The 26,040-nt window shown below is 50.0% G+C and overlaps 1 protein-coding gene across 1 annotated transcript in view; it reads left to right on the forward strand.

The window, feature by feature from the left end:
• SCUBE1 (signal peptide, CUB domain and EGF like domain containing 1) overlaps positions 1-26,040 on the forward strand; it is a 135,870-nt gene that overhangs the window by 15,279 nt on the left and 94,551 nt on the right. Inside the window, exon 3 of the mRNA XM_063115609.1 lies at positions 2,615-2,743. Coding sequence (XP_062971679.1) covers positions 2,615-2,743 — 129 coding nt within the window. The remainder of the gene's footprint in view (positions 1-2,614; positions 2,744-26,040) is intronic.

Consider the following 26,040-nt stretch of genomic DNA (forward strand, 5'->3'; position numbering starts at 1 on the left):
GGATGGATGCAGAACAAGTGAAAGGATAGATGGGTGAATGGGTGTTGGGATGACTTGATAATACTTCCTTGGTACTCAGTGTAAATGCACCAAGGGTGAAACAACATATATAAAGTACTTTGCCATTACTGGCATGTCATGGGCGCTCTAATTTATTAGAAAGGATGCGGGCTTTGTAGACTGAAAGACCTTTGTTCTGATCCTTGCCCCACCACTTACTATGTGCCTTTGAGCAATTCCCTAACCTCTCTGCACTTTAGTTTGCTCAGTCATAAAATGGAGTTAACATACCTACTCCAGACGGTTACTGCGAGAATTAAAAGGACTGGCATATGTTTCAGGAGTAGATAGCTGCATACTGCCTTCTGAGGTACAACATGAGACAGAGAAAAGATTCTTTTACCCAAGCATGAAATAAATGTCCTTTCCCCCAGTGTGATTGATCCATCCTAAGTCATGTATCCACCCAGGGACAAATAGCAGTTGCTAGTGGCACATTCTGTTTGGATTAGACTGATCAGGCTCTACCCCCAGAGCTGGGACCAGACCAGCTACCCTTGAATCACCTGCTTAAAGGAAGGAAAGGAGAGCAGGAACTATTTGGGGGCTGCTGGGTCACATCAGATGAAAGGTCATACTCATGCTGACAGGTAGTAGAAATAAGTGACCTGTGGACATGTAACCATGTTAAGGCTGTATAAAAGCCATGCTTTGGTAGTCAATTAGATGTCTAGGGAGCAGTGGAAGGAAAACAATATTCACTGGGATGGGGAACCCCAGTGAGGTGCAGGTTGGTGACTTAAAGTTGGGCTATATTGCCTTTGGAGTATCTGTGAAAAACCCAGGGAGAGAGGTGGTTGGATTTGGAGTGTCTGGGGCTCTGGAGAAAGGCCAGGAAACAGAAGGCTGGAAAGTGATCAGTTATCTCTTGGTCTTTATAAACCTATGTCCCCTTTCAATTAACATAAAATCTTACATCCTCCTTTAATGTCATTTACAATTTCTAACTGTGTTAAATATCACAATTAAAAATAATTCAGGTGCATTGCAGAATTGAGTCTGCTTCCCAGCTGTTGCAGATGGCCACAGCAGGCAGGTTAGGCGAAGACTGCTGACTCTTGGGCCTTTGGAGACCAAGGCTCCTTTGTTCTTCCCTCATCGTTGCTGGGTGGGTGGGCACCAGGAGTGGGCCACAGAACCCAGACCCTGCACTCTGGTGCTTTTTTCCTGCTGTTTGCACTGGTTATCTCCTCTGCTCTGCAGCATCTCTGTTTGGCAGGTGTCTGGGCAGTGCCCAGTCACCTTCAGAGTCAGGGAGCTCACCACCTCCTGAGACAGCTTCTGCCTTCAAGGCGGGCCTTCCTACCAGTGCATGTTAATTGGTCCCCATGGCTAACCCCCACTGTGAGCAGCTCTGCCCCAAAGGCCGGACCAGTGTGAAGAGAGCATGGAGCTCAATGTCTGCCTGCAGCTGCTCCTTAGGCAGTTGAGGGAGAGGCCAGGCTTGCCTTCAGTCTCCTCTCTTCTCCAGAGGCCGCATCCGCTCTTCCATAGCTAGAACCCTGCCTCAAAAATCCCTTTTCTCCCAGGTAGGGGACGGACTGCTCCTTCCCGCCTGGTTGCACGTAGGGCTGCACTTCTGGCTGCGTCTCAGGCGGGCGTGGCCCAGGGCCTGTGGAGGTCAGATGGGTGTCGGCTGAGGAGGGTGAGCCCTGGGGCGGAGGATCCACTGTGAGTCGGGCGCCCCTGAGCTGGGCTGCACTGGTTTGAATCCCATCTGTTCTACTTCCTAGTAGATGACCTTTGGCAAGGTTGTAGCCTCTCTGTGCCTCGGTCTTTTCAGTGCTTTTGTAAAATTGCAATAATGAGAATGGTGCCTACATCCCTGAGTTAGTGTGGGGACTGTGAGCAGGACTTGGGCGTAGAAGCAGCTCATTGAATGTCAACTAGGCGTGTTCCTATTATTCCCTGAAGTCTCTCAAATCTCTCTGGAACTCCAGAGCCGATAGCCCTTTGACCCCTGATGGGAAATGTTGAAAAAGACTCAGCAAAAAGGGTGACCTTTACAAAGGCCATCAACCATTGTTGACGAGACAAAAGCCTTTGTTATAACGAGGAAGCTGGAGCAATTGAAATCGAGGCATCAGACGCTGACGTGGAACTATTTGGGGGATTTAGTGGACTTGTCTGTCATTCCACACATTACACTTTTTGGTGATGTACAAAGTTAATTTTACTCGATACCCCCTGGTTCAAGACAGCCAGCTTTCAGGGATAGTAGGCAGCATTCCCACATGCTATTAGTGTTGAGAGGCTTTGGAGGGAGGCAGAGCTAGATGTGAATCTTGCCTGCTTCACTGTGGTAGGAACTGGAGGGCACCCCACACGTAGCCACCCAGCACGTAGCCCTGCCCTGCAAGGTGGTGGCCAGCCTTGTTTCAGAGCCAGGATCTTCACTTTTATAATCCTTGGGTCCCCATTCCCCAGGAAGGACATCAGTGAATATCTCTTGAGTCATCCTTGATCAGTCAAATCCTGGTGACTTCAGTAGTGGTGGGAGAGGGGACCCTCCCAAGCTCTTCCTCTGATACCTTTTGTGCCCCTCATTTTGCAGACATTGATGAGTGTGAGAATGACTACTACAATGGGGGCTGTGTCCACGAATGCATCAACATCCCAGGGAACTACAGGTGCACCTGCTTTGATGGCTTCATGCTGGCACACGATGGACACAACTGCCTGGGTGAGTGATGCAGCCGTGCCCTACCTTCTGGGCATAGCTTGCCTGTTTCTCAGCTCCAGCTTTCCGAGTTGAGGGCTGTAGGAAGGCTTGTCTCCTTTGGCACCTTGTATTAGTTTGCTGGGCTGCCATAACAAAATGCCACAGAATGGTTGGCTTAAACAACAGAAATTTATTCTCTCAGGCTTCTGGAGGTTGAGAGTCTGAAATCAAAGTATTGGGAGGGCTGCAAGAGGGAATCTTTTCCAGGCCTCTCTCCTAGCTTCTGGTAACCTCAGATATTCCTTGGCTTGTAGATGGCATTCTTCCTGTATCTTCACATTGTCTAAGCTCTATGCATGTCTGTCTGTGTGTCCGAATTTCTCTTTTTAATAAGGATACCAGTCATATTGGATTAGGACCCCTGATGACTTCATCTTAACCTGATCATCTGCAAAGACTCTGTAGTGAATTGAATTATGTCCCCCAAAACTCCCTGAAGTTTGCATTGTGTCCCCCAAGTTTTATGTGTTAGAAACTTAGCCCCCACTGCGAGTGTTAAGAGGGTGGGAAATCCTATTATAGTAATTGAAAGGTGGAGCCTTGAAGAGGTGATTGGATTGCAGTACCATGCAGTAGTGAATGGATTAAAAATGGTCAGGGGCATGGTTCTGAGGGCTTTAAAAGAAAAGGAGAGTCTGTCTCTCTTTTGCTGTCTCGGCTCTCTCTGCTTCCACCATCTTGCAATGTGAGACCCCCAGGTCACTGTTGCCACCACCAGATGGACTTTGGACTTCCCAGCCTCAGAAATTGTAAGCGATAAATTTCATTTTTCTTTATAAATCACCCAGTTCAGTTCAGTGTATTTTGTTATAGAACATAAAAAGGACTAATACAGACCCTATTTCCAAAAAATGTCACATTCACAAGTACTTGGGGTTAGGACTTCAACGTCTTTTGAGGGGACATCATTTACCCATAACAGAGGTGGTTTGCAGTCTGTAATCGGAGAAAGCCCAGGGCTCTCAAGGCAGAAATTTCTGTGTCCCAAGCCCTCATTTGCCACCGGCTGCTGGATAACCAGGGTCACAGCAGCTAGAGCCTATGGGGTAAGGGCATGGACTTGGCAGGAGCGTGGCCATGTCTGGGTCTCAGTCCCTTGTTGATAGAGGGAAGCTGTCAAGAGCAGCTCCCTCCCAGGGCTGTAGTGAGCAGTAACTGTTGTAACCTCCAGACAGCTGAGAAGCAGGCCTGGCGCAGGGGGGCCCTCAATAGCTGGCAGCTGTTGCTATCATCATGGTGTCTGAGCCTCGTCTTCTCCTCTCTAAAATGAGCATGATTATGACACCTACTTTACAAAGCTATGTGTAAGGATGAAATGACACAGTATGAAGTGAAGTGACCAGCACTTAGTAGGTGCTAAGTAGTCAACGAACGGGCATTGTTATTACTCTAGGTGACTCAGCTGCCTTTTGTGATTGAACATTTAGATTGTTCGCTTTTTTTGTTCGTTTTTATCATCAGAATCCAGAGGTCATTCTGGGCATAAAACTTCATCTTTTTTGCTGTTTTCCCAATTGTTCGCTTAGGAATGCTTCCCGAAAGTGGAACTACAGGGTCAAAGGATCATTTGAATTTTTTACAGCCTTCCATGCAGTGCTTTCTAAAAGGGCTCATCTTCCATTGTGCCAGCTGGTTTGTTGGTGCATGGTATAGGAAACTTGATGTCCTGGGTACTCTGGAATTTTCCTGTTAGTGGTATATTAGCCTTAGATTTTCCTACCTGTTTTTGTTTAGTGCAAACTGGATCTCAGATGAGCTTGTTATGGGAAACAGATCTGTGAACATGTAATTACACCCCAAAAAAGTGCCAAAACAGAGGACTGGACAGCAGGGTATTGAAGCCCAGAGGAGCCTTAGAAGAGCTACCCCTGGATGGGGTGAGGGTGGGGGTGAAAGTGGGGCTGACTCCCCAGGGAGGCCTCCAAGAGGAGGTAGCATTGAGAGGGACCTCCAAAGGTTGGGGAGAAGTTTGCTGGCTCAAGAACACAGCCTGAACAGAGAACTGCAGGCAGCTCCTTGAGGCTGGACTCAAGAGGTAGACAAAGCCTTTGATTACATTGTAAGGAACTGGGACTGTACATTTATTGTGCCAGATACCAGGGTAAGTATTGTCCTAGTGTTATCTCATTTAATCCTACCAAAATGTAAGTGCTTAGCTTTCCCAGTTGTTTGCTTCTTTTCAAGACGATAGAGAGGGTCCATTTTAGTAATTGATTAGTCAGTGAAGGCAGAACCAACAGTCCCTGGGGGGCAACCATTTCAAAGCAGCAGTGTCACCCAGTGGTCAAGAGGACAGACGTGTGATTTTTGGCCAGTTGCTTCACCTCCCCATGCCTAGGTTTCCTTACCTGTAAAGTGAAATTCGTAGTCCATATCTCATGGGTTCTTGTGAAGATTAAATGAGATCATAGATGTAGAGCATGTAGCAGAGTGCCTGGCACCAAACACTCAAAATGTAACTGGCATCGATCTGGTTACCAGCTTCCAGATGGGATGTTTTGATGTGAGCTGGTTTGGCATCTCCAAAACTTTGTGGGGGCCAGAGCCCTCTGTCTATACTCCCTGGGCTGGGTCTGACTCACGGGGTTCTCCTTCTAGCCACAGCACTGCTATCTGTGCAGAATCACCTATTTGTAAACACCCTTGTTCTTGACTGTGACATTCATACCTAGTGCCTCCAGCACCCGACGCCACCAGCCTCCAGACTAACGGAGACAGTGACGTCTGTGTGGGTCTTTGTTTCAACATTGTTTTCACAATGGATTCTTTTTGCAGTGATTAATTTAAAAGAACTGGGTGAGGGCCGAGCCCGTGGCGCACTTGGTAGAGTGCTGCGCTGGCAGCGCGGCGACGCTCCTGCCGCGGGTTCGGATCCTACATAGGACTGACCGGTGCACTCACTGGCTGAGTGCCGGTCACGGGAAAAAAAAAAAAAAAGAACTGGGTGAGACTCCCCGCTCCTCTGCCCCCCACCTCTGAGCACAGATTGCAACTTGACACAGCTCTAACTTGCACATATGGCAGCCGAGAAAAGGCTCTCTCTGTTGCTCTTCTGCTTTTAGCTGAGAGCAGACCCTTCCCAACAGACTTCTTTCTTTTTGTTTGGTCTTTCTCCTTCTCAAGACAAAACTCTGGGTCTCGAGAAGTCAGATGTTGGTTCTCACTGGCTCCGTCCAGCCCAGACGGACCTTATGACCTTGAGCTAGTTGTCTGACCTCTTAGAGCCTCAGCTCGCTCCTCCGTGAAATACCAGAAGCACTAGAGTACCTGGTACAGTGTCAGGATCGTGGGGCTTGGTAAATGTCGCCTGAAACAAATAATGCTGACAGAGAAAGCTGGGCTTGGAGTTTGAAGATTTAGGCTCAACTTCTGGCACCACCTTGAGTTTTATAGTTTGGGACCAGTTCCTCAAACCCTCAACACTTTAGTTCCCCAGCTATGAAATGGGTCAGAACACCTATCTCAGAGGGTCAATGTGACGATTAAATCTGTAAGTAGATGTGCAGAGCCGTACGTGCCGATGTAAAGTTCCATATACGTGCTGAATATTGTCATCATGTGTAGCAGAGGCTTCAAGCTGGCAGCCCACAATCCTCATCGGGCCCACAAACATATTTGGTTTATCCCCACAGTGGTGGTGTTTATTATTATTGAATTATGTGTCAACAGTTAGAAATTAGGGAATATCCCATAAAAATTGATATTTCCAACATCACTCCTCCTTGGCCACAGGCAGCCAGCCCCTCACATTTATGGGACTTGGGCCAGGAGTGCAAATGAAGGCACCAAGTTTTTATCCCACGTGGCTAAATATTTCAAAGTAATTATGAAGCTCCAAAACTAGAAGGTACTCTCTCTTGCACGTGGACAAATATTCTTTCCTAGTGACCTGGAAGGCTGGACTTGAATTTAGAATTCTAGGATTCCTTGGAGTTTTGTGCCAGAAAGTAGTAGCATGGGCAGTGCCCGCATCCCTCCTCTGGCTCCATCCACACCACAGTGAAGCAAAGGACACCCTAACCTGAATGCTCAAGCTCTGTCTTTTTGCTCAGACCTAAGTGTCATCGGTCTCTCTGAGGATTGGCAGGCTTGGGGCCATTTGGCCAGGAAATTTGTAGGTCCCAAATACCCAGGATGTGGTCTAGAATGGTGGGTATGTGTTCCAGGTGCCCATGACCCCCCTGTGGACTCCTTTCTCCATGGGGAAGGCTGTAGCCTCAGGAGAGGCAGAGCAGGAACCCCCAAAGCATGGGTCCCAGGGCAGGGGCATCTCTTGCCCACATCTCAGTGTGGTACTGGAAGCAACTGGAGGAGCTGCACTGCAGCTGCCCTCTTTGGAAGGGGGCATGTACTCTCCTGTTTCCCACAATCCCCACCACTCCCTATTGTCACAACCAGTCAGCTTTGGTCATTTAACTACCTGCTTGGAATTGCATTTGTGCTGCCTGACACAGTATCCAGCACAGGGCCTGCCCCCCATGGACATTCGGTGGCTGTGAGAGGCTGTCTAAGTCGTTGGAAGTTCTCCATTTTCACTGCCTTCTGCAGTCCTGACTGCTCCTGGTCAGTCACTGAACCTCACCCTACAACTCATCACCCATAGGGGACAGTTAGGCCCATTTGCATCCCCTGTTGTTTTGTCTCCAGAAGTCTGGGTCATGAATCTTGTCCGTTTGTAACATTCCTCTCTGAACCACCACTGAATTCCTTAGGGATGATGGCTGGGGTAAAATCCTGATCACCTTAGAAATAAACAGCACAGTTTGAAAGTGTTCTTAGTTAGTTAGAAATGAAGCTGATGGCTTAAGGGTTATTTTCTTGCCTAAGTTTTCACAGTTGAACCTTTTCTTTTCTTTCGAGTAAATGAGGTTATTTTCTTGTGGAGATGGCTTGCCTGTGACTGTGTCCTGGAGGGTGGCCAAATCTGTCCTCTGGGGAGCAAAACCCTCTCTCTGTTTGACATCTTTATTGAGGAATTTCTCAAATATAACAGAAAATGACACCAGAGGGAATTGAAACCATGATGAGATCTTGCTCGACCCAAAATGACTGCTTTTAGCTGTGTAATTACTTGAAATAGCAGTAGTTCTCTTTGAAAAATATTATTCCAAACTCCATGCAATTGGACAGCAGAGCCATATTTAGGCTAATAGAATAAGAATTTTTTTCATCTTAAATTAAAACCAGCAGTAGATAATTTTTTCCCATCTCCACAAATCAAGGCTCCTTTTTCTCTAAAGCCATTAGTTCACTTAGCCAGATGTTTTCTTTGACCCCGATCTTTACCTTGACTTACTGAAAAATGTTTCCAAGTTGCTCACAGTTTGAATTTCAGACTTGCTTCTCAGCACTTTTCTCCCTTGATGAAGAGAGAAGTCATCTATAGCCAGGTTCAGCAGAAGAATTGATTTGTTAACCAGATCACTCCATTCCCATTAGTATTTATTGAGCACCTACTATATGCCCAGCCCAGTGCTAGGTCGACAGTTCTACTTAGGTGAGATGAAAGAATTTTCGTTGAGTTTCTGCCATGCACCCAGAGTTGCCCAGGATGTCATGCTCATGTTCTCTTATTAGTCCTCACAGCATCCATGGGCAGAAGCCATTAGTATACTCTGTTTACAAATGAGGAAACTGAGGTTCAGAGAGGGAAAGTGACCTTCTCAAGATCATACAGTCAGTAAGTGTAGAGCTGGGACCAGAGACCATGTCTGTGGTTTTGCCAGTTCAAGCCTGTAAGCCTGCCCCCACTGCCCACCCCGTGCCCCATAGCACCCAGACAGCACCAGTTCTGGGAGCCCACCCCTGAACCGCGCTGGGTTCCCTCTCATAGGGTATTAGATATGCACCTCTGTCCCTGTGCATGAGTTTGGAAGACACTGAGGGCATTCAGAAATCCTAGCATCTGCTGGCCAGGCTGGTGGTGGCATACTAAAAAAGGGCAGAGGGCACCCCTCACTCCAGAGTTCACATCAAGGGTGCCTCCTCCCAAAGCCTGTTCTGCCTCTCTGGGCCAAAGTAAGATCTTGCTGCCTTGTTTAGGTGCCTCCCACCACCTTGCTTCAGTGTCTTCTGACACCCTTGAGCTTCCTTTGGGATGTGGTCACACCTCATCTGACCATGCAGAGCCCTTCTCTTCCAGAACCCTCCTCTCATGGCTCCCTCTGCTTTCACAGTAGTAGCCAGTTCGTGCACCCATTGGCTGACGAGGCCCCTCAGGCCAGAGCCCTGCCAGTGTCTTCCCCACACCTCTCACTCTTGCCCACCTGTGCCCTCAGGCCACCTTCTTTCAACCCGTAGAGTCCTTCTACACATCTCTGCTGTTGACAAGCTGCTCCCTTGTGACCCCTCCTCCCCAACATGGGCCTGATGAGGTCCTGCTCGCCATTCAAGACCCAACCCAATCTGCCCTTGCTCTGAGGTCTTCTGTGGCCTACAGCACATGGCACACCTCCATTGTAGCTCTATGTTGGGATCCTCTGTCCTTCCCAGGAAAGCAGAATGTGTTTTGTTTATCTTTCCATCTTTCTCTCCAGAACCTAGTGCAGTATCAGGCATGTTGTAGGCATTTAATAAATATTTGTCAAATGAATGGATAAATGGATTTGTAAAAGTGCCCTCTCACCTGAAAACCCTCTCACTCAGCAAACCTCTGCTAGGCTCATGGCAGAAATAAAGATGAACTAGACAGGGCATTTCTCACAGGGTTACCAAGTTTGTGAGGAAGGTGGAAATATTCACAACTGTTATAAAAGGTGGAAGGACTATATTAGCAGTAATACTAAAGATTTCTACCTAATATTCATTTGTTTATTCAAAAAAATTGTTCCAAGCGTCTACTCTGTGCCAGAGACTGTGCTAAAGATACAGTGGTGGAAAAAAGTGACAGCATCCCCACGTTTATGAACTGACATAATAAAGGGAGAATGAAAATAAACAAGTAAACATGTAATTCAGTAAAGTAATTAAAGTCAGGTCAGGTCCACTGAAAAAATAATAAAGTTAAATAATGTGATAAAAAGTGATGTGGGGAAGGATGATAGCATTGGATAGGGTAGGATTCTGATGACTATTATTGCATAAAAAACCAACACACACTTAGTGGCATAAAACACCATCTTATTCTGCTCATGGATTCTATAGGTTAGAAATTCAGACAGGGCACAGCAGGGACAGCTAGTCTGTGCTCTGCAGTGTCTGGGGCCTCAGCCAGGAAGACATGAAGACTGGGGATGACTTGATGGCCAGGAGCTGGAACCATCTGGAAGCTTTTTTGCTCATGTCTAATGGTTAATGTTGGCTGTTGGCCAGAATACTTATGAGTAGCCTCTCTATTTGGTCTTTCCACTTGGCCTGGTGTGAGCTTCCTCATAGCATGGCAGTTGGGTCCCAAGAGAACAAGATCAAGTGCTTGGAAGTTTTACAATCTGGCCTCAGAAGTCACTTACACCAAACTCTACCAGGGAAGGTGGTTACAAAGTTCTGCCCAGATGCAAGGGGAGGAGACATGGGAAGGGACCTCAGAGGAGGAGGAGGAAGTGCCATCTGAAGATCTAGGGAAGGTCCTCCATCCAGGCAGAAGGGGGACTAGTGCAGTGGGCCTGAGATGGGGACAAACCAGGTGAGTTTGGGGACAGGTCAGTGTGGCTGCAGGGTTGGGAGTAAGGGAGAGGGACCGGAGATGAGTTAAGGAGGCAGGCAGGGGCCAGGCCATGTAGGGCCTTCTCTGCACTAGAAAGGGGTTTGAATTTTACTCTTAAGTTCACTGAGAAGCCATGAGACATTTTAACCAGAGATTGACATGTTCTGATTGACATTTTAATAAAAATTCTTTGTGGCTCCTAAGTAAAGAATGTGTTACAGGAAATAAGGGGCAGAGTGGCTTTGGCAGAGAGACCACTGCAGATGTTGGTGGCTCAGTTCAGGGTGACAATGATAGAGGTGATGTTTGAACTCAGAATATATTTTGAAAACAGCCAATGGGAATTGTTAATGGATTAGATGTAAGAGGTAAGGGAAAAAGAGTATCAAAACCAGCTGCTAGGTTTTTGTCTGGAGTTCCTCTGTGGCTATGCTGCTACGGCTGCGATGGGGAAGACCTGAGTTGGGATGGAGAGTGTTTGGCTAAATTCTGTTTGAGATGATTGTGTTGGGGATGATAAACAGCCGAGTAAAATGGAAATAGTGTACAAGTTCAGAAGTCTGTGGAGCACTCAAGCCTGGGGGAAACTGTGAGAGCTGTCAGCTTCTAGATGGCTTTGAAAGCTGAGATCGTAACATTCATTCATTTCATAAAGAATTCATGAGCACCTGCCTTGTGTCATGCCCTCAGCTAGGAGCCTGCAATTGGGAGATGGATGACATCTTCCCTGATCTCAAGAAGCCTAGGGAATCAGCCTTGCTCTAAACCTGGGATCCATCACTTGCTCTGCAACCTTGAGCAAGTAACTTAGTTTCTCTGGGCCTGTGTATCTTCTGTAACGTGGGGCTGATAGCAGCATCTATCTGACAGGGAAGATACAGAGACCGAATGACATGAGCTTTGTAAGCACATACTGTAGAGCCTGATGCATAACAAGGGCTCAACAGATGTGAATCATCTAGTTATCAATTATGCCTACTGTGCAAAGTCAGAACACTTTTTAAAGAAATTGGATGTGTTTTTGAGCTGGCAAAGATGTAGGGGACGAGCCTGGCCCCTGGGCTGCATGTGAAGCCCTTTGGCTGAGACCCGCTCCTCCTGTTCCCATGCGGTGCTCCTGCTGCAGGAGGTGCTGCTGAGCAAGCCCTCCCTTCCTCCTGCATTGGCTCTTACACTCGTCATCCATTGACATGGGGTCTTGTGACAACAGGGCTTCCAATCCCAGCTCTGCCATGTACTTATTTTGTAACCTGGGACCCATCACCTCATTTCTCAGTCTCAGTTTTGGTTTCTGCAAAATAGGAATGGTCTCTATTGATGAGGATCAGATGAGTAGATGGATGTGCAGGTGACTCTCAAGGCTGCCAAGTGGAAGGAGAAGAGGAGGAGCAGGAGGGGCACCTGGGAGACTCCCAAAGAGGCCAGAGTCCAGCTGCACCTGGGGGAGAAAGTCACCCGTGGACGTCCCAGATGCTCCATGTTGGCAGTGGTTGCAGCTCTTTCCGCACTTCATCATGCCGCCTCCTCTCTGGCAGGATGAAAGGGCCTGCGCTGCTGCGGCCCTTTTGAAGGCACCCCTCTCTCATGCTAGAGGACAGCTGGAGACAATGTGTTGCTCTCTTGAACCCCTAATGAAGGCTCGAGTTGCCTCTGTTTATTTGTCTTTATACTTCAACAGCTCAAATGCATTTCTTGCTGAGAAAAAAATGCTGATCATTTTAATGTAAAACTAAACAGCTTCGGGCAGTCATATACTCATTCCATAAACACCAATATTTTCTAAGATAAACTCAAGAGGTTTCTTCCTCTTCTCTTTATGCCACCTCCCACCCCCCACCTTTTCCCCATTCTTGGCCCACAGTAAGGTGATCCAAACATGGTTGGAGGGATTTGATGTCAAAGCACAAATCAGATTCAGGTCTGCTTCTCCTCTTGGCTTCCTACAACTGCTAATCTGATGGAAATTCTTTGGCCTAAGAAAAAGAAACACACTGGACAGAGTTGTGCATCTTTACAAATGGGCTTCCTTCTTTCCCCAAATCACTACAAGCAAGGGGAGATCCTGGAACGGGGTGTAGGGAAGCAGATTGATTTAGACCCAGATTTGTTTGTGGAGTGGAGTAGCCTTTCACAGCCTCTTGCCATGGCCAGCTTGGGGATTTGGGGGTGGGGGGACAATAGGGTGCTTCTTACAGAGGGGGCCAGGCGGGAGCTGTTGTGAAAGAGCAAGCAGTGGGCCAAGAGTCAGGCTCTTTCGGCCCCTGACTCATTGGGGGACCTTGGGAAACGCCTTGCCCCTCTGCCTCAGTTTCTCATCTTATGTGAAATAAAGAGATGGGATTCAACCAGTGGTTTTCAGATTTTTGTGAGGTCTTATGTATAGCAGCAGAACCCTTTATTTCAAGCAGAATCATGCGGTAGTCATGCTGCTGTGGCTGAAGTGGGAGGCAAGACTGGCTGGGATCAGAACCCTGCTCATCACACGGCCCGTCTCCACCCCTGCCAGGTCCCTGGAGCTCCAGGAGCACAGTTTGGATCCCCTGGCTGGGCTGCTGTGTAAGAGCCCTTCTCCCTCCAGCATCTTGTGACATGGCAGCATGGCATTCATATGATTGGGCCTCAGGACAGTGGCCAAGCTCTTTGCTGTGTCCTCCTCATCTCAGCAAGACACAGTTGCCATCTACCTTTCCTTCCTTATTTCTCAGAACTGAGATCTCCAGCATGCCAAACAGCTTTCGTCCCCTAACCACCCACCCTTCCCTTCTCTAGTGTCCTTCCACTGGAGTCGCCCTTCCCCAGCCTCTCAACTAATGCTTTGTATGGCTGACCCACGCTTGTCACTCAGGACTCTGCTAGGCTTCAGCCCTCAAGCAAACCTCCCTGAGCTACACACCGTACCCCAGACTTCCTTCTGCTCGGCACTGAACTCCCAGGACTGACACTGGGCATCCTGGGGTGGATCTTCCTGACTTCTTTGGGAACTGCAAGAGTGCTGAGCTCCAGATTGATTTAGCTCTTCATCCAGGGCCTACACAGGCCAGGCCAGAGCAGGCTCATGTGTGTGTGATGGAGGAATGGGTGGGTGGACAGGGAAGGAAGCAGAATATTTGGTCCTGACCCTCAGGAGGAGCACAGCTTCACAGTGGTGAGTGTACACTTGAAGCTGGGTAGGTCTGCTGGGAAAATTTCCTGGCAGCCTCTGGTGGCCGTCTGATGGCTCAGGACTCCCCAGTACACATCTCCATTCCCAGCTCCTTCTAGTCTGTTTCTGGATGCAGGGAGAGCATGGTCTTGGGAATCACACGCATTGGGCCTTGACTCCTGGCTCCCTCCCTAGCTGGTGGTTTGGGGCCAGCTCTCTGCTCTCACTTTTCTTACCTGGAAAAAGGCGTGATGTTTCCAGGAGAGACTCTAGGAATAGAGTGAGGTGGTCTGTGTGAAAACATGGTGGCAGGCACACAGGAGGCATCAGGGCATTCACCTCCTTACTCTTCCTCACTCTCCCTTCGGTTGTCTGTTCAGGTCAGGGATCGATCCCAGATGAGGCCACCTTTCCCATCAGTAGGAGTCTTTGTTAATGGTCAAATATGTTCTCCTTTGAGCTGAACTCTGTTGTCACTCCTCCTGGTGCTAGCCCCACCTTTGGATAGGTCTCGATTTGGTGACTTGGGGAAGAAGTCCTGCTCTGACCCAGGGCATAGAATACCAAGTCCATAAACAGCAAAGAAAAACACCCCTCTGTGGAAGACAGGACGGGTAAGCAGACACTTGCCTTCATCTGTTCCTATTTGTAATCCCTATGCCAAGAGCTTGGTCAGAACTCTGAGAAATAAACAAAAATGTGTCTTGTGAAAGCTCTTTAAAAAGACCCTACCATCAAAACATGTGCCCCAAACCAGACCCTGAGCCATGTACCTAAAGCGGGCATTAGCAACAAATTAGGGTGTCCCAGAGTTTCCATTCCAGCACTTTCTCTGCTGACAGTCTTGCTTATCTTAGAGCAGCCTGGGCCCTGGGCAGTGTTTAGGGTCACCCTGTACATTTGCTGGGCCTGTCTGTGTCTGGGTAAATGCTGCAGCAACCCTCCTCCCCCAGCACCAGCAGGACAGGCCCATGCTGTTTATAGTGGCCATTAGCCAGCCCTGTGCACTGGCTTGCTGGTACCCCTCCCTGTCACCCACCTTGTTCCAACCACATGCAGCTAGAAATAGACCACTGACAGAGACACCGTGCACCCTGCTGGCACTCTTTATTTGTAAGAAGTGGGCAGTTATGGCAGCTGCCCAGCTGCTTGGTCTGGGGTCTTTAGCAGCCTCCCAGGTGCTACCTTAACAGTGGGGAGAGGATCCCACAGGCTGACATCCCCACTCCACCCCCCAGCTCATCTGCTGGCCACCAAGGGGTCAGACGCTAGTGGAGTCATTTGGGACCAGCAGTTGGTGGAGGCCCCTCTGAGTGGGATTTTCATGGGGCCCCTGTTGCCATTGGGGGAATCTGGCTTCCTTGACCTGGCTGGCAATTGGCCCCTTGTGATCTGGCCCCTATCTGCCACTCCAGCCTTTCCTTCTCTCCCTGTGCTCCTAACAAACTAAATATTAAACCTGTTTCTGAGCACCTACATCCTCCAGGCCTCTGCACATACTGTTCCCTTGCCTAGAGAACCTTCTCCTCTTGCCTGTCTCGAGTACTCCAGCTCTTCCTCCTGCACCTCTTCCCTGGCCTCCTGTGTAGAATGATTTCCTCCCAACTCTCTGCTCCCCTTGCCCTTCCCACCCTGCACTCAGACCAGCCAGAATCATACCAAATTGCAAATGTCTGTTTACTTACCCATCTTCCACACATGTAATGATTTACACAAAAACACTCAGAGAAATCAAGAGAAAAGACAGAAAATAATTCCTCCATTATCTTGCCACCCCAACAGATCAACAATTTTCCTGTCTTGATGTCTGTGTCCAGTATTGTCTGGTATAGACATAATTTTATCTGGTTATAATCATCGCATTGATGTTTGTATGCTTCTTTCTCCCCAATATTCTATCAGAACTTTTTTCACTGTTGATACATAATCATGTAGTCAAGATGTGGGAATGTAATCAAAGCCCAGAATGTGGGGAGCTGGCAGACAGTGGGCGCCACGTAAGAGCTGCTGCTGCTTGGACCGTCTGGTTGGGACAGCACAAATACCCAGGAGAAACGATTTATAACATGGCAAACATGTGCTCTCTGTCAGCACATGCCCCCTGAGTGCCCATATCTGCCAGATCAGAGGTTCTTATACTAGTTAGATGTGGCTCTTGCCCTCAGGAAGCTCCCAAGCCGTGTGGAAAAATAGTTCCAATATGGCGTCCTTTGTGTAATTGATACTAGGGTGTGTGCAGAGAGATGGTACAGGGTGGGCGACTTGTCCCGCCTGGAATGAGTACATGGTCCCCAGGTGGGAGCAGAGATAGAGTGAGGGAAGGACATTTTAGGATGTGGTAGCAGTATGTGCAAAGCTTAGAGGTTAAAAAGTTTTGGCCAGGTAGGAGAGTGGGCTCGTGGGTAGATGGTGGTGTCTCTGTCCGATGAGCCAAGCGGGCCAAATACTCCCTGGGTCTGAGACCTTGAAGTTGATACCCACAAGTGTAGGAATGTCAGCGGATCACCAGTGGTTGCACATCGGGTACTCCACAGACTTGAGCCTAGCTCCCAGCCCTTCCTGCCACAGCCACCAGAGCCCTACTGTCAGACCCCACCTGCTACTCCAGCCTCTTCATACACACACGCACAGGCACACACATGCAAACCACACATACACATGTGACCCACCACATCTCACCACCAAACACACCTTCCCTGCCCTGGTCCTCGCCTGGCTTAGAGAGAGGCTCCCCGCAGCTCCCTGAGGGCAGGCCTTGGCCTCTGCCTCACTGCTTGTCCCTGCACCAGTGTGGCGCCTTGTGCCCTTGTTGAGTGAATGAATGAACAGATGTGCAGCTCATCACTGAGGTTCTCTGGGGGAGGACGTGGGCATTAGCACGAGGCCACCGCGTTTGCAAACACTCTGGGGCAGGAAAATCAGTAAATTTTGTGCAAATTAACAGGGGTCCAGCAGGGAGTGATGGGAAGTGAAAAGCTCACGGTCTTCAACCCAGGAATCCCACCTCTGGGAATCTATGTGAAGGAAATAATCCCTAAAATGGAAAGAACTGTGGCTGACCAGATGTGTCCTTCACAGGCAGGGAGTTTATTAACAGGGACGGAATAGAAACAACTGTACCAAGGGCCTTGGATAGAAGGTCACTTGCTTATTGGAGAAATAAGCAAGTAAGAGGGGTGGTCAGGACTAAGTCACGGCATGGAAAACACTTTAACTCAACTTTCAGTGAAAGAGGAGGTAAATACCATCTACAGGATGACTTGTGATTAGGAGGAAATTAGCACATGAAAAGAGACAGAAACAAAATAGATGCTTATAACCATGGTTGTATCTAGAGTGTAGGATCGTTGAAACATTTTTTTCACTGTTTTTCAAAATTCCTTGTAAGTTCAAGATCTTAAATAATAGACCAGTTTTTATTGGACAAGCGATAGGGAGCCATGCTAGGTTCTTGAGGGGAAGAATGCCATGGAAAGGAAATGGCCACAAACTTAGACTGGAAGAATGGGGTTGGCCCTGGAGAGGCATGGCTGTTTCTCTGCTGCTTCAGCCAAGTTCAAGGGCCCCCTTTTCCATGAAGCTCCCTGGTGCCTGTGCTCAGCCCTCCACCTCTGCTCTCTTACAGCCCTCTGTCTGGCGCTTTCTCCAGTGTGTCGTCTCTGATGAAACAAAACAATTACTTAGTCATGGTTTCCACCAAATGACCCACCCCAGAGCCTGACAGTGAGGGACTGCTGAGTGCAGGAAGGAACAAACCAACACATGTTGAGCCCAGTTAAGGAGCCATCACAGGACATAGGGCAGTAGGCAGAGCAGCCTGGATAAGGCTGTGGCCACAGGCCTAGGATGTGCTGAGGGCCCTCACACTACTGGAGACCTCTCGGGTGGGGACTGGGGTGCAAGCGAGGGGCCCTGGCAAGGAGGAGGAAAGAACAAGCAGTCTCACAGCACTCACTGGCAAGTGGAAGGGCCTGGGTTTTACACTCAGTAGCTTTGGGAAGTGGAAGAAAATGCCGAGTTTCATTCGGAAGAATTAGTGCTCGAAGGTTCAGAATTCCAGACAATACTGAGGCTGGGAAATTTATGCTGGGAATAAATCAATCCATTTGGCTAGAGTCAGGCAGGGTGGACAGGCCAAAGGACCTGTGTCAACTGGGGTGTGATGGGGAGCTCCTGGGCCTCTCCTTGGTTCGGGGGACTTTTTTGCAAGGAGCAGGACTTCCCCTGCCGCCCACGCCCACAGGCCGGTGGAGATAATCACATCCAGCTGGGCCTGTTTTAGTTCTGAGGCTGTTCACTAAGAATCCTGTCAGAGCATTTCCCCTTTCTTTCTTGGAGCTTCTCACTTTGGTTCCGTGATTTGTTTGTTTGGTTTTCCACCTTCCCTCTTTCCAGTCCTCCATTCTTATACCCATCAAAGGAAATTTTTAAAAACTCCACTGCCTCCCACAGATGTCCAACCAGGATCACATTCACATTTGCTGCACTGTCAGAGGCCTAAGGGTGGGGATGAAAGCATCCACTCCCCATCCTGGCTGTGTCACTCACGTGCTGGGGGTTGTGGGCAGGCTGTTCACTGCTTGAAGCTCCTGGTTACACTACGACCGCCCTGGGCTGAGGTGAAATGAAATACTGTAAAGAGAGTGCCTGCCACAGAGCAGGGGCTCAAGGAACAGGGGTTCCTTTCAGTCTCCTGCAGCCTCATCTGCTGCCCATTCTTTAGAGGGTAAAGGAATTGCTGGTCTTGCCATCGGTGGCTTAGGCAAAGGCTAATGAAGTGTCATGCAGGAAGGGATTCCACTCTGTCTCCACACTCCTCCTCTCTCCACCCACTTCCTGAAACACTGCCCAGTTAGAGTGGGTTTTCTTCAGTAGAATACTTTGGTCCTCGTATCAGTGAAGATGCCAACAAAGCAGAACATGCTGAGCTGTGCTCACTTACCGAGACCCCCTGTGTGGGTCCATTCATTCACTGAGCAGACGTTATAAATGGCACTGAGCACCAAAGCCACAGGCTGGCAGTGACTGTGAGGGCATCTGGTTCTCTTGCATCAGGATCTCCCACAGGCAGGATGTGCTCACCCCCATGATGGGGCTCACTCCGAGGCAGGGCTAAGGCAGGCAGCTCTTCTCTGACCAGCCTTCTCTCTCGCCTCTTGTTGTACTGATGGCCTCAGCCCCCAACCCCTCAGGACCCACTGGCGGCCAACACACATTCCGATCACTCATCTAGAGCTCCTTTCTTGACTGGATCCTGGTACTGCAGGGCCTCATGGGAAGCCCCTCTGCAGCCCACACTTTGTAGGAGACAGCACCGAAGGCAGCTCATCCCTGATGGGACAGGCCTAGAGGCTCTATTCCCCGGCCACATTTTTGTAGTGCTCAGTCAGTTACTCAGTCCACAGACATATATTATATGCCCCATGCACTATTAAAATCCCTGGGATACAGTGATGCTCACGACAGACATGGTTCCAGTTCTCAAGGACTCTGTATTGTCTTGGGAGAAACGGAGGGAAACAATCACAGAGATACCAGGTGGATGGAGCATGCTGTGAAGGAAACAGGGCAGGGAGACATGATGGAGTGGCTTCTCTGCTGCTTCAGTTAGTGGCCAAGGAGAGTGTCTCTGGGAAAGAGACATGTGAGCTGCAGTCTGAAGGGGATGGAGCCAGCTGTGGCAAGATGAGGGAAGAACATTCCAGACAGAGGAACAAATGCAAAGGCCCCGAGATGGGACCCTTTCCAAGGTCACCATGCAGAGAATGATAGCAGGGCAGTGGGGGCAAGAGTGGAAGCAGGGAGGAGGCCGCTGGGGAGGAGAGTGCAGTAACCCAGGCCAGAGGGGAGGGTGGTTGGCCCAGCCATCCTGGCGGCACAGGTGAGGAGATATGCTTGTCCTTGGAGTTCATTTTGCAGGCAGAGATGACAGGACTAGACCTGCCGAGGGATGGATGCGAGGCTGGGGAAAGCAGTATCAAGAATGACTGCCAGGTGTCTGGCTGAAGCGACTGCAGGTTGTGTGGCCATTTGCTGAGATGGGGAAGGCTGAGGGCAGAACCGGGCTTTGTTGTGTTCTGCATTCGTGGGAGGTGCAGTTAGGAGTTCAGCCTGGGCCTTGTTAGGTTTATCATGCCTGTTGGACATCCAAGTGCAGACGCTGGGTCAGCTGTTGAGGTCTAAGTTTGGAGGGCAGCAGAGCAGGCAGGCCTAGAGGTTCAGGAAGCATTGGCAAATAGGTAGCTGGTGATGCCATCAGACAGGGTGAAATCTTCCAGAACAGAGCGTAAACCTGGAAAAAGTCTGTGTTCAGTTCTGGTCTGGGCCAACTTTAAGCACCATGACAAGCTGGGGCCTCCCAGACAAGGGTGACCCAGGTAGTGAGCAGGCCAGATGCTAAGTCAGGAGGGAAGCAGTTTAAGGGACTGAAGCTGCTTCACCAGAAGGCTGAGGCAGGGCTGAGTCGCTCCCTGCTGGTGTGGTTTGTTGTTGCTTTTCCAATTTGGAAGGGGCAGCATCCTTGTTCACCAGCTGCTAACATTGTTTGGTGGTTTGTGTGTCCCAGGCACTCTGCTAAGTGCTTTACCTCCACTATTTCTTTTAATCCTCAAAACACCTCAGATTCTATTGTCCCTGTTTTACAGAGAAGGAAACTAAGGCCCAAAATGACTAAGTGACCTGCCTAAGGTCACAGAACAAGTTACTCACTGAATCTTGTACCCCATCTGGTATGACTTGCAGGGCAAGAGCTAGGTCCCATAAATAGTGGTCACAGGGCAATATCACATAGATTATCATAAGAAGCCGTCAGCAGTCTGAGCTAAATAGCAAACTCTTAGTCCTTAGAGATATAGGGCAGTGGGGGACTGCAGGATAACAGCAGGGGTTGGAAGGCAGGGCTCAGAGGGAGGCACAGTGAGCAGACCCTGGAGTCCAGCAGGCTTCAACAGCCCCGGCCTCTGCTGGGCTGGCTCAGCGGGTCTGCATGTGAGCACTGGGCTTGCTGATCTGGAAAGGTGACCCCACCACTCACGTGCCTCATCTCCTAGCCCTGAGCCTAGAGTCAGGCCTAGCCCAAGGGGCTGCAGTGGTCGAACATGTGTCTTCAGCGCAGAGCCAACTTGCTGGAGAATCAGGAGCCCCAGAGAAGGCCTCAGCTGATGCCCACATCAGGAAGCAGATGGTCCTGGGAGACCCCAGTTGTACCTCCTGCCTGCCTGTGCCAGCAGCTCTTGACAGCTCAGGGAGTGTTCTGGATCTGGCAGAACTCAGGCCCCAAAGCTCTAAGACCCATGTGTATATTACCCAAAATCTAATCCATCTGGTTCTCATTTATTTACACTTAACTCATCAAATGCAATTTTGCAAGAGCCGCTTGATAGCCAGGAGGCTTTTCTGCCTAAGCCACTCTTCTGAAAGGAGCCAGGGGAGGGCTGGGCCTCAGCCCTTGGGGCCAGGTGGGAGCTCTCAGTGTTGGAAGTCAAGTTTGGTTCCTAAGATGGGCTGGGTGCCCTGCCTCTGTTTCCAGCCCCTCGTGGGGAGCTGGGACACCAGAACCAGCACAGGGCCTGACACACAGTAGGCTCTTGGCAGCCATGAAAACATGGGTGGGGTCCGAGCAGAACACAGGGTCTCCTCTTTTTCAAATCATGAAATGTCCATGGAAAACACAAAGCAACCAAAGCTAGATCCAGAGGTAATTTTTAGTTATTATAAATAACTGCAAACTTAGATTCTTGGTCCAACGTAGGACAAACAGCCAGCTATTAATAAAAACAAACACCAGCACCTTGGGCCAAAAAGCTGACCTCATGGGCAAACCACAGTGCTGCCTGCAGAGGCCTTTTGGATGTAGATCAACTTACATCCTGCTGGTGTCACCTCTGGAAACCCTTCTTGCTGGAAAAATACCATGACCCTCACAGTGCATGGGCCCCATCCCAGACATGACCCTTCAGTGGCTGGTGGGAGGCAGGGCCTGGGGTGGGTGCGGCCTGCACCTGTGAGGAGGGAGCACACAGAGCAGAGATGGGCAAGAGTCGTAGTTGATGGCTGTCTGCTCCCCATCCCAGCATTCAGACCTGTGCTCAAGCAGGTGCTGCAGAGTGAGAGGACGGGGACCTGACCCCAGAGACCCTGTCAGGACTTGATCTTTGGTGCAAGATGCCATGTCCTTTTCCTACGAGAGTTGTCACAGAGGCCAGTGCCCACGCAGAACGGGTTGAAAGACAGGGCTGGAGGCCAGGAGATCCAGAAGTGTGCAGGCCACACCTGTAGGGGGAAGTGAGTTCCAAGATGTGCCATGGAAGAGGGGGAGACAGATGGGCAAGATAGGGAGGAAAGGTCAACAACCTTGGTGACTGCTTGGGTGGGAGAGTGTCAGAAGGGAAGGGGCTTAGAGGACAAGATGGTTCAGGCCTGGGTGGCTGAGTGGGGTTAGGGCCAGACACTGAGCCAGAGTGAGGCCCCTCTTTTGCCCTCCAGGTGATCAGCCTTCCTTGGCACCCTTGTCTCCTTCCCTTCCTCCCACCTCCTGCCCTCTCACCACTGCTGGCTGAACATGGAGTGCTCACTGCACACTGGGAGCAGCTTTCCTCCACCCCTGGCCCAGAAGAATTAGGGACTCCATCAGTTCTGGTGGCACAATCACAGATGCATTTGTGCATTGAAGGAGAAAGCACATTCACCCAAGGAGGCTGCAGGCTGATGCCTTGCAGAGTGCTCTCAGGCTGGTCCAGGCAGCCCATGGAAGGCCCAAGCTAGCCCCTCACAGAGCTAGGGCCTTCAGACTCCTCTCTCCACTCTACATCCTTCCATTTGGTTACCAATTGAAAGTGTTTCCTGAGAGGAGCTTCCTAGAGTGCCCCAGAACCCATGGAACATCCTCCCTGCTTTGTAATAAAGTCCCCATGCTGAGGAGCTCCCTCAGCTGTGGTAATAAATAAAGATGAAGGACCGTGAGCTTTCAGCAGAATTCAGAGGCAGAGAGTTCCCCCTACCCCACCTGGAATCTACTCAGGGGTCCTGGATCCCAGGTTGGAAACAGGCCCAGTCAGGGCTCTCACTGCACACAGGCTCAACCCCAGCCCAAGGCCTCAGTGGTTGGTGACACTCTGCTTGTCAGGCTGCACAGATGCCTTTCCCAAGAACTGTACTCCTTGCCAGCCGGACTGGTGGGAGGACCCAGATGCAGGGCCAGGGTTTTTGAGAGCATTGTGAGGTCCTCTTGGGGAGGCGGGGGAGACACAGAGTAGCTGGAGCCTTGCTGAGCACTTGCCTCCACACCCAAGCCCTGACTCTCTTAGCACAACATTTCTGAACACTTCCTCCTCCTCCAGCCTCAGGTCACAAATCTCCCTGCTCTCCTCAGCCCAGCTACCACATCATCTCCTCCAGGAAGCCTCCCATCTCTGTGCTGTGGTCCAGTGCACTGGCAGCTTGGTGAGGGGAGGGACTTAACCATCCATGCTCACTTTGGTGTCCCTGGCAGCTCACAGAGTATATAGCACATACTCTGGTGCTTGGTGTTTGTAGTAAATGAATGAACAAAGACATTTCAGGTGGATTCAGAAGGGCAAGAAGAACTTCATTCTGGACAAGCAAGGGGAGGCTGTGCGTGTGCACATGCAGGCAAGTGTGAACAAGTGGGATGGGTTCACAACTGTAGAAGTGGTGGGACTACTGGAGAGTGGTGGGGAGGTGGAAAGTCTGTGGAGAACCCCGAGTGAGCCCTCTCTGTGTGCCCGGGAAGAACCAGGACCGTACTCTGCTCCAGTGGACTGGCCTCCTTGGGGGGTAGTGAGTCCCTGGCACAGGCATGTGCAAGCACAAAAAGTGCCATCCTGCTGATACATAAGCATACCCACTCGTGGCCCAACCCTCTGCAAGGAGCAGCTCTGTCTTCATCCAGAGCAGGGACAGGACAGCCAAGCCCTGTGGTCCAGGGCAGAGGAATTACTTAGCAAACAAAGGCAGGCCTGATGTGGAAGGCAGGGGAGGAGTGAATTCTCCTGGGCACCAGGAGGACTTCACAGAGGAAGGGGCTTTTGCACTGGGTTTGGAGAGATGGGTGTACAGAGTCAAGGAAGGTTTGTAAACATGAATACCTAGGTAGCTTATTCTTACTGCCATGATTGGGCTTGAAGTGTCCTCCTTATAAATCAAGTCATGGAAGAGCAGGGTTAAGAGCTGGACTCATTGGGCTTTAACTCCCCCTTCTGCCTCTTCTATAGCTTTGAGCAATTCTCGTCCCCTCTCTGGGCCTCAGTTTTCTCATCTGAGTATCAGGGAGGATATGAATAATGTCCCCTATGTGGAGCTGTCATGTGGATTTATTAAGATAGTGCCTGAGCACCTGAGCTGGGACTTTGCCGGCAGTGAGTGCTGTTATTTATGACAATAAGGCTGCCAGCCCCGCCCAGCCAGCCTTGATGTTCACCTCTGTGGGTGGGCACGGGGTGCGGTGGGATTCCCACACAGGGACCAGCTGCACAGGCCCGTTAGGGCAAAACCAGTTGGTTCCATGGGGCAGAGAAGGAACAGGCTTGCACGTGCCACAAGCACTCCAAGAAGACTTCCTGGAGATCATAGTTTGCAGTCCCTGAAGCTCTGGCACTTCTTGTGGACAAGGCCTGGGACCGCCCACAGGCTGCAGTGCAGGGCAGGCACAGAACTCAGGGAGCTTGACTCCCAAGTGTAGGCTCCCTTCTTGCCATGAGGGCACCTCTCATAATGCAATGTGTTTCTAAGTGCTGCAGGACCATGGAGCAGAATGCTGGGCTCGCCCCACCCCTCAGAGAGGACCGAGGGGCTATTTCCCAGGATGCCATGCCAGGCCTGGAGACGTCCTACAGATGAATTCTGTCTATCCTGAGCCTGTGGGCAGCCATCTCATGGGCCCAACTGCTTCAATTGGTCACTCTTCATACCTCACTGTGGGTCTCATTTGGAGGCCTGGAGACACAAGGGTGGAAGCGGGTATGAGAGGGGCCTCAGGCCCTTACCCCTACCCTTGAAGAAGTTGATAATGGCCTCAGGCGGCCCAAAGGAGTTCTGCAGCCATGATTTCCTGCCCTACTTAGGGCGGGGGTTGAGGCCTGTGTTTGGACCACAGTGGAAAAAGGGTGCAGAGGGTCAGCCCTCTCTTCCCGCCTGCTTAATCTTAGGGCTTTATCATTTGAGAGTGGGGAAAAGAAATGTTTACATGGCCTTGCATTTGTTTCAAATTATTCATCAGTGTTGGCGAGTCATTGTTCCCTGTTAGTGTAAACAGCCCTGTCCCAAGGCCCAGCCACGCTGCCAGGTCATTGAGGGTTTGTAGATGGTTACGTCAACCGCCCTTTAGTTCCTAGCTTTCAGTGAGGTAAAGAGCTGGGCCAGGCCAGATGGCTGCAGATGGGTGGCACTGGAGATCTTATTCATGGCGGGGATGGAGTAGCATTTCTGCACCATGATTTCAGCATTTGAGGGTCTATATCTGTTTCATTTGCTTTACAGCTAAACCCTTCTTAGGGCTGGGGATGCCAGAGTACAGAGCAAAGAAGGCAGTGACTGTGACTTGAGAGGGGGCTGGCCTGAGTCCTGGAACAGCTGTCTGTGTTTCAATCTCGTGGTTTTGTGTGTGCGAGAACATGGGCATAGACACCTCTACAGGTGGTGTTGGGCCAGAGATGGAACTAACCACACGGATGCTAGGTCATTGTTAATGCTTCTCATGGCAAGCTGCATCTAGGGTTCATGAGCATGTGCTCATGTGAACACTCGGACTCGAGCGCATGTTAGGAGTAGCTGGTTCTTCCTAACATTGGTCTGGACACACTTGGTGGCACAGCCAGTTTGGCAGGAGGGCCATAGGCACATGCTCTGGAGCTGGACAGAGGGTTTGAGTCCTGCCTTTGCTCTGACCCACTATGTGATGTTGCTCAAGTTACTTCAGCTCTCTCATGCCTTAGTGTTCTCATCTATAAAATGGAGTCAGTAATATGACCTATTACACGCAGGTTGCTTTGAGGACCTAGTGAGGCCTCGCAACTGACACATAATAAATACTCAAGAGATGTTAGCTTTGTGTGGCTAATTGGATGAGCAGGATATGGTGCCTGGCTTGGAGCTGGTCATAGTCCAGTGCAGACAGACGCAGAAGGCAGGCACACTGAGGTATGGAGGGGAGGGAGCCACTCGCAATACTTTGGGACTGTCCTCAGTAAAGGTGATATTGGCACTGGCCCTTTAGGGAGCCATCAGCAAGACTTTGTTGACTGGAGAAAGGTATTCAGAATAACCCCTCTCTGTCCTTCCCAGGCTTCCCTGGGTCAAATCTCAGGCTCGTGGTGTGCTCCTGTGGCTCCTCTCAGCAAGAGCCACCTTTCCCTTTTTTGCTATAACTGTTGGTGGCTTTTAGAGTTCAGAGCTCTGCCTCCCTCCTCTGGCTGCCACACGGTTGACATTTGAGCTTGCCAGAAAATAAATGACCCG

The sequence above is a fragment of the Cynocephalus volans genome, chromosome 12, assembly GCF_027409185.1.
Source record: "Cynocephalus volans isolate mCynVol1 chromosome 12, mCynVol1.pri, whole genome shotgun sequence".
NCBI classification, from domain to species: Eukaryota; Metazoa; Chordata; class Mammalia; order Dermoptera; family Cynocephalidae; genus Cynocephalus; species Cynocephalus volans.